The 6,878-nt window shown below is 27.5% G+C and overlaps 1 protein-coding gene across 1 annotated transcript; it reads left to right on the top strand.

The window, feature by feature from the left end:
- The first annotated feature begins 1,228 nt into the window (after positions 1–1,228).
- Positions 1,229–6,513, top strand: LOC107444987 (sulfotransferase ssu-1-like). The gene is made up of 2 exons (XM_016059280.3): positions 1,229–1,495; positions 4,394–6,513. The coding sequence occupies exon 2, from the start codon at positions 4,401–4,403 to the stop codon at positions 5,268–5,270; it is 870 nt and encodes a 289-aa protein (XP_015914766.1). The 5' UTR covers positions 1,229–1,495; positions 4,394–4,400; the 3' UTR covers positions 5,271–6,513.
- Positions 6,514–6,878: the final 365 nt, after the last annotated feature.

The following is a 6,878-nucleotide window of genomic DNA, read 5'->3' on the forward strand; positions in this document are numbered from 1 at the left end:
CAATCCGAAAATGATAATATTGATCTCAATTGGCTGTTCAATGTCTATTCAGTCATCAAAAGAATTTGCACAGAATGTGTCTGAGCTGCATTCAAATATGTTTGTGAAATTGTGTACCGAGCAGTTCAGGATAAACAGTTATAGATGTCCAAGATAAATTTACAATAAAGTTGCTTTTCCAGAAAAAATTAGATAACTACCATATTGCCAATGGGCAACCTGTGATCGCCTTGCTGAGATCACAATTTTTCATAAAATTTTTTTTAAAATTTGAACTACATCCAGACATGTATTCTTACATGTATTTTTTATTCTCTTATTATATTTCATTTACTTATTATTTTTCGAATGAAATTGATCTTAATTTATTGTTTTTTTTTCTTGACAGTTTTACCTACTATCTGAAAAAGAAGGCTCCAAAAATCATTCGATTTTAAATCTTATATCCAAAGCAATAGAGCTTATAAGAATAAGAATGTAATTTAAGCAATAGAGCTTATAAGAATAAGAATGTAATTTTTCTTGTCTATTCCGTTTCATTATTGAAAATAAAACGTAAAATTGGTCACGGAAGGTTTAGCCAAACATGTTTAGCCAAGCAAAACTTGTATAATCATTCTTGAAAAGTATAGAAAAATATACTTCAATGGGCTTCTCTGTTGTGTAAAAAATAAAATAGCAATTTGTGAGGCAGTAAAAAGTAAACTTTGTAAAACGTAAAATATTATCCTATTTGTCATGAACAATTATCCGTTATACAGGATAAGATTTTAAAATTTTGTTGAAAATTGCTTATACTTTTAACTTTAAAATAATAGTATTTTTGAGCCTCAAAAAATAAATAACTAGCTAGATAAAAAAATAGATAAATAAAGTTACCTAAACAAGTGATATTTACCTAAAAGATAACCATTCACGGCTTTTTTATTTATGCGATTATAATACTGTTTGCGGCCGCACCATCGTTTAAATTTCTTTAAAACCAATTTTATCTCAATCTATGTATTAATTCAAAATATATGTGAAAGAGACCTTTAAAAAACATTACATTGAAAGAAACAAGAAAAATATCATTGATCATTTAAAAAACCATTTACTGTCAAACAGCTGTGTCTTATTCGAATTCCATTAATTCTTATGCGTCTAACAATGCTATGAATACATTTTATGAGTTTATTAAAAAAAGAATTTTCGTTCACATAAATATTAGAAAATTATATTTCGTGACTTATAACACTGTGCAAAACTGCTTTATTCATTGTTCTCAAATGGTTGTTTAGTTTATTTCCTTAAAGTAATCACTCATACTGTATTATTATTGTATTCATTCTCTAAAGTCAATAAATATGCGTGTTATCTTAGATAATCATTAATATTTCGCAACACAGTTATACATTTTCCTTATGATGTGAAAGTATATTATTTAACCTCTATCACATGAATTGGAATATTCATTATAAAGTCTACAAACAGTTAGGCACAAAGCGTCTTAAAAGTAAGTATTTATTATTTTACCTTTTATGATATCTAATATTAATGCGTCGAATTCCAGCAAACTGTTATGTTTAAGGTAATGACATTTAAATGAACTGGTAGAATTTTCATTAAAAAAATACGGTAAAATAACAGGCAACAGTTTGTCTATCCAATTACTGTAAGGCTTACGGTAAAGAATATTTTTTTTTTATCTTTACGGTTTTGAAACCGTTTCAGACCAGTATGGTTAAAAATTCATTAATATAAAACAATACGGTTTTTTGTCATTTACAAATGGCATGATTTCAAAACTGTAGGAACGAAATTTAACTGGACATTGGAGCCAGGTTTTTTCTTAGGAAATGTGTATTGCAGCCATTGTGTGGTTGAGTTTTGTTCTGTCAAGTGAGCCTTAGAAATTTAATTAGTTTATCTAATGGTGTCATCTATCGTGGGGGCCAAGAAATGATGAATTTTTTGTGTTAACCAGCTTTGTGGTTTTGTCATTCATGCCTGTATAAAAGTTTTGACCTCTAGTAGTCCAGTCTCTAATTGAATAATGTAAAACACTGAGAACACATGATGTGTCGAATGTATGGAGTAAATATTGCGATGTTAACGCTGGAACTTGAACTTTCATTCTTTCGGTTATGAGTTTAACAGCCTCCTCAGCTGTAATGCATACACAGCGGCAAGGAACTATGTGGCTTCATAAGGTGGGCCTAGTTGGAGCGATGGAATTCTGGTTGTTTTTTGTATTTATGAAAGCAGTTAACGGTTTTTTAACAGTTTGAATACCATCTCATTTATGAGTATTTAACCGTTTTGTTTGGATATGATAAAATAACAATTAAATAAATTGTTATTAAGCCTTTTTTTCGAGATATATCTTTGTTCTTTTTTAGATGAATAGAACAAATAATAAAATTAAAAGTGCTTTAATACTCCTCATATAAACACATAATATTGATTAGGTGATAATTTTATACGCACTTTGAATGACAGAATATTACAATATTAAAGTGATTTAAGGAACTTAAATATGATAAAATCTTTGAAAACAACTGCTTAATTGACCTCACCGGCTACAAGCTATAATTTTTAAGTTAATGGTCATGGTTTTTTAAAGGCTAATGCAAATATCTTATGAAAATTTTTGCGCACTTTTTCTAGGAAGAATTTATTAGTGGTTTAATAAAGGTAAATGGGAATACAGGGCAAAAAGTTTTCAGAAAATTATAAATTTTTGCACACGCATCACCGAATAAATATTTTAACTGTTTAATTAATCACAAAATCACATTGCCTAATTAAAATTAAATATTTTGCTTAATGTAAGTTTTATAATTCTTGATTTCAAGTAGAACTAAAATTTAAAATGATCGACTTGATATGGTAGATTTTAAGCAATATTTTTTCTTTTAAATTAATGTAAACTATAGTGCATATAAGGCTGTAATATTAAGTGCATTTATAATTTTTATTATTACTTAATTAAATAAAATTGTTGAATAAACATTTATCATTGCATGGAAATATTAAACTCCGCATTATGTACATTGATGGTAATAATTTATTGTGAAATCTAAGGATGGAAAAAGCTTCAAACGTTCGAGAAAAAAAAAATGAAAACTGGAAAAAAAGAACTTTTGATAAATAACTGTAAAAACTCAGAAACTGGCTCATAACTGACTATTATGAATAGCGTCAAGTGAATATTTATAAGTGATTCAAAAATCTTTTTTGGAGGTGCATCGAAAATGAAGCTTTTTTAATGGAACTTAAAAATTCTAACGAAATTCTATCATTTCACAGACATTAAAGTACTATCATATCAAATTTAAAATCAGATTTTTCACCCATTTTATCATTTGTAACCTATAAAGTAGCAGGTTTACTTGAATAAAATTTTTAAAATGTTTATATTAAAATATCCATTATAACAAACATTTCATATAATTCCCAATTTATGAATATTTCATTTATAATTAAATATTTTGCTTTAATGCATTTTTACAGAAATATGTCTTACACTCTTAGCAAATGGAAATAATGTTTATTCAATTTATGAAGGAAATTAAAAAATATGAAATACCTTGAAATTAAAACTTTTCTATATATAAGAGAATGGATATTTATTGAAAAAAAATTCTTAATTAATCAATGAAGGACCAATTGTTTTAATCTCAATGCATAAAAATAAAAACAATCTAAATCTGGAAATGATAAATTAACAAACGTAAAGTAAAAAAAAAGTTTTTGTGTTTTTCCTAATGCTTCTTGCTAATGCTAGCAAGCCTACTTGGTGAAACCGAAGGAATTATAAGAATTTTGCCAATTAAAAGCCATTTTATTTTAAAATCCAGATCAAGATAGCGCATAATTTTTTATAGACAAAATTCCCATTATTTCCTTCTGCCATTACTCAATTTCCGCTTCGTAAATGCCAACTTTAATTATGGGTACCCAGACAATAATAATTTATAGACATTCCTCCTTAAGCATCCTTTAATGAAGATAGAGCGTTTTACTGATAACAAAATTATATAATTTTAGAATTTTAGCTTAATTGAGCATCTTTAAAATAAGGAAAGCTAAGTTTTCCACTATAGGAAATATCACCAAATCCTAACTTCCTCTGAAAATCAAGTTATTCTTTTATTAAATTTTTATCTCTAGAGATTTTGTTTAAACATATATTGCATGAGTTAGTTTCTGATTCTAAAACCGCCTCTTTTTCTACTCCAAGGAATAGGATTTTATAAATATGTGTTACTTTATTTTACAAGAACATATCAAACTAAGCCTTTTCTAGGAACATTTATCCTCCTCTACACCTAACGATGCATAAAGTAATTTATGAATATTATAAAGGCCATTTTTGTTTCAGTTTTCTTAATTTTTGAACATTTTACAGGTCAAAAATGGCTTTCATTACCTCAAAAAAGAAACCTTCATACTTCACGTACAGCAATGGATTCATTATACCCCAAAAATTATATATACCTGGTCATCTCGAAGAATCTTTGACTTATAAGCCAAAAGACGATGATGTTTTTATTGCCACATATCCGAAATGTGGTACTACATGGACTCAGTATATACTGTATCTCATGCTCAGTAATGGTGTACCATTAAGTTCTGATGAAGATTTCTATTCCATCAGCCCTCATTTGGAAGACAATGGGAAACAGGCTGTAAATTCCCGTCCAAGCCCAAGACTCATCAAAACACATTTACCCTATCATTTAGTACCAAAAAGTAACAAAGCCAGATACATATATATCACCAGAAATCCTAAGGACTGTTGTGTTTCGTTTTACTACCATACAATTGGCTTTGGAAAAGTTTATGATTTTGAAGGTGGTACTTTCGACGACTTTTTCGATGTGTTTTTCGAAGGATCGGTGGACGGAGGTGATTACTTTGACCATCTTTTATCTTACTATCGTCACAGAAATGACCCAAATGTTTTATTTCTTTTATACGAGGAATTGATACGTGACTGTGAAGAATGCGTGTTGAGAATTGGGAATTTTCTTGGAGGACCTTTTTCAGATGCAATTAATGATCCTAAGGTCCTCCAAAATGTTTTAAAATATAGCAGTTTTCACGAAATGAAAAAATTACCTCTATGGACTAATAGGCCGAAAGATTTGCAGTTTATAAGAAAGGGAATTGTAGGAGACTGGAAATCATGTCTTTCAAAAGAACAATCCGAAAAACTGGATCAAAAATTTAATTCAAAGTTGAATGGAACAGGTGCTGAGAATTTATGGCAAAACTTATGCTAATTTATTTCAGTTGAAACTAAATCACCATGAAATATATGCTTATTGAATGAAAACCCAAAACTAAAAGACTCGTTGTTGTTTATTCTATTTTTATCATTCTTTTCGATTCATATCGATTTTTATCATAAACTATGAACTGCAACAAGAAGTTATTGCATTTTGAAATTTTCATTCAATAATTAGCTATAATGTGCATTGCCATAGAATAATGGAAGAGGCACCTTCAGTTCTTTTTTAATTCCTTTAGAAATACTTAGTGAATCATTTTACGTTTTCTTAAGAAAGCTTTAAAAATATTAAAATTTTTTTTTTTAATTAGTGACTAAAATATCATTTTAAAGTTTGAAAAATTCCTTAGAAATTGTGCAAAATAGCAAAATTTAAATTAGTTCTTCCTTGCTGCACCGGCGTTAAAATATTCAAAACGAAATTCACAATATTCTTGTGTATCGTAATTGGAAACGTAAACAGAATTCCTTATGAAAACATTCCAATTAGAATATCTTAAAAATTCAAAAATTTTCAAGCAATTATTTAAGTTGATTTTGTAAATTTTGAAGGAAAGTTCTGAATCTACACAAGTGTCAGTTTGCATCATAAAGCAAAATTTAAAATCAAATGATAATGGCTTACAATTACTGTGCATACAACAATCTGTGATTATATAAGCATAGAAAAGATGTACAAGAAAACATATACAAGAAAACATATACTTATATAAAGGTTTCATAGAGAATGATCCCCATGATGCCGGCTTTATTTTAAATAAATCATGTACAAAAATACAAAATGGCAATTGTGGAAAACCCTTTAGCATTCAGAGCTTTTACAAAAAATTTCTTAAATAAATGCTTGGAATTTCTTAAATTTTCAAGATATTCAAATCAGACTATTTTAGGTTAACAAATACGATTAAAACAAAATTGCGATTTTTTTTTAATATTTTGATATGAATAAGATATAGTAATATATGAAAATTCCAGCATTTAGTACAATTTAAATTAGTGCGTTTTTGGTTTGGTTGGTAAATTAAGCTTTAGGTTTAAATATTTTTTTTGCAATAATTTTAGTAAGTAGCAATGAATTTAAATTAGAAATTTTCTTTTTTACTAAATCATAAACTTAGTCCGATAAAAAATTGTATTTTTATAAAATTCGATTTTCGTGTGCATTATTGTAAATTTGCTATACAATTTAATTGCTGCATTTTAGTATTAAACTCATTTGTTTTTGTAATGTCTTATTACTTTAAATTTATTGGTTTAAAATATTATTTCCTTAAAAATATTAAATATAATACTTTGTAACACAGTATAATTTAGCTAAATAAACGCTTAATTACGAATTATGCGAAAACTCAGATACACAAAGAAAAAAATATTCATCATTTTGTTACATTATCTGAAAATCTGGCATTATCTACAAATATAATTTAAGTTTCTTTGCACACCAGAACGTTTTCCATTCATCTTTGCCTAAGGAAATTTAAAGAAATGAGTATGAACCTCTTTAAATTCACGCTTCGTTATTTGAAACTACCCAATTTATGTATGAATAAAATGTTTCTTTGTCAGAGAAAATAAAATATAAAAAGAACAAAACTCTTTT

The sequence above is a fragment of the Parasteatoda tepidariorum genome, chromosome 2, assembly GCF_043381705.1.
Source record: "Parasteatoda tepidariorum isolate YZ-2023 chromosome 2, CAS_Ptep_4.0, whole genome shotgun sequence".
In the NCBI taxonomy this organism is placed as follows: domain Eukaryota; kingdom Metazoa; phylum Arthropoda; class Arachnida; order Araneae; family Theridiidae; genus Parasteatoda; species Parasteatoda tepidariorum.

Excerpts from the sequence above, each read along its gene's own strand:
- LOC107444987 (XM_016059280.3), top strand. The coding sequence starts at position 4,401 with ATGGCTTTCATTACCTCAAAAAAGAAACCTTCATACTTCACGTACAGC.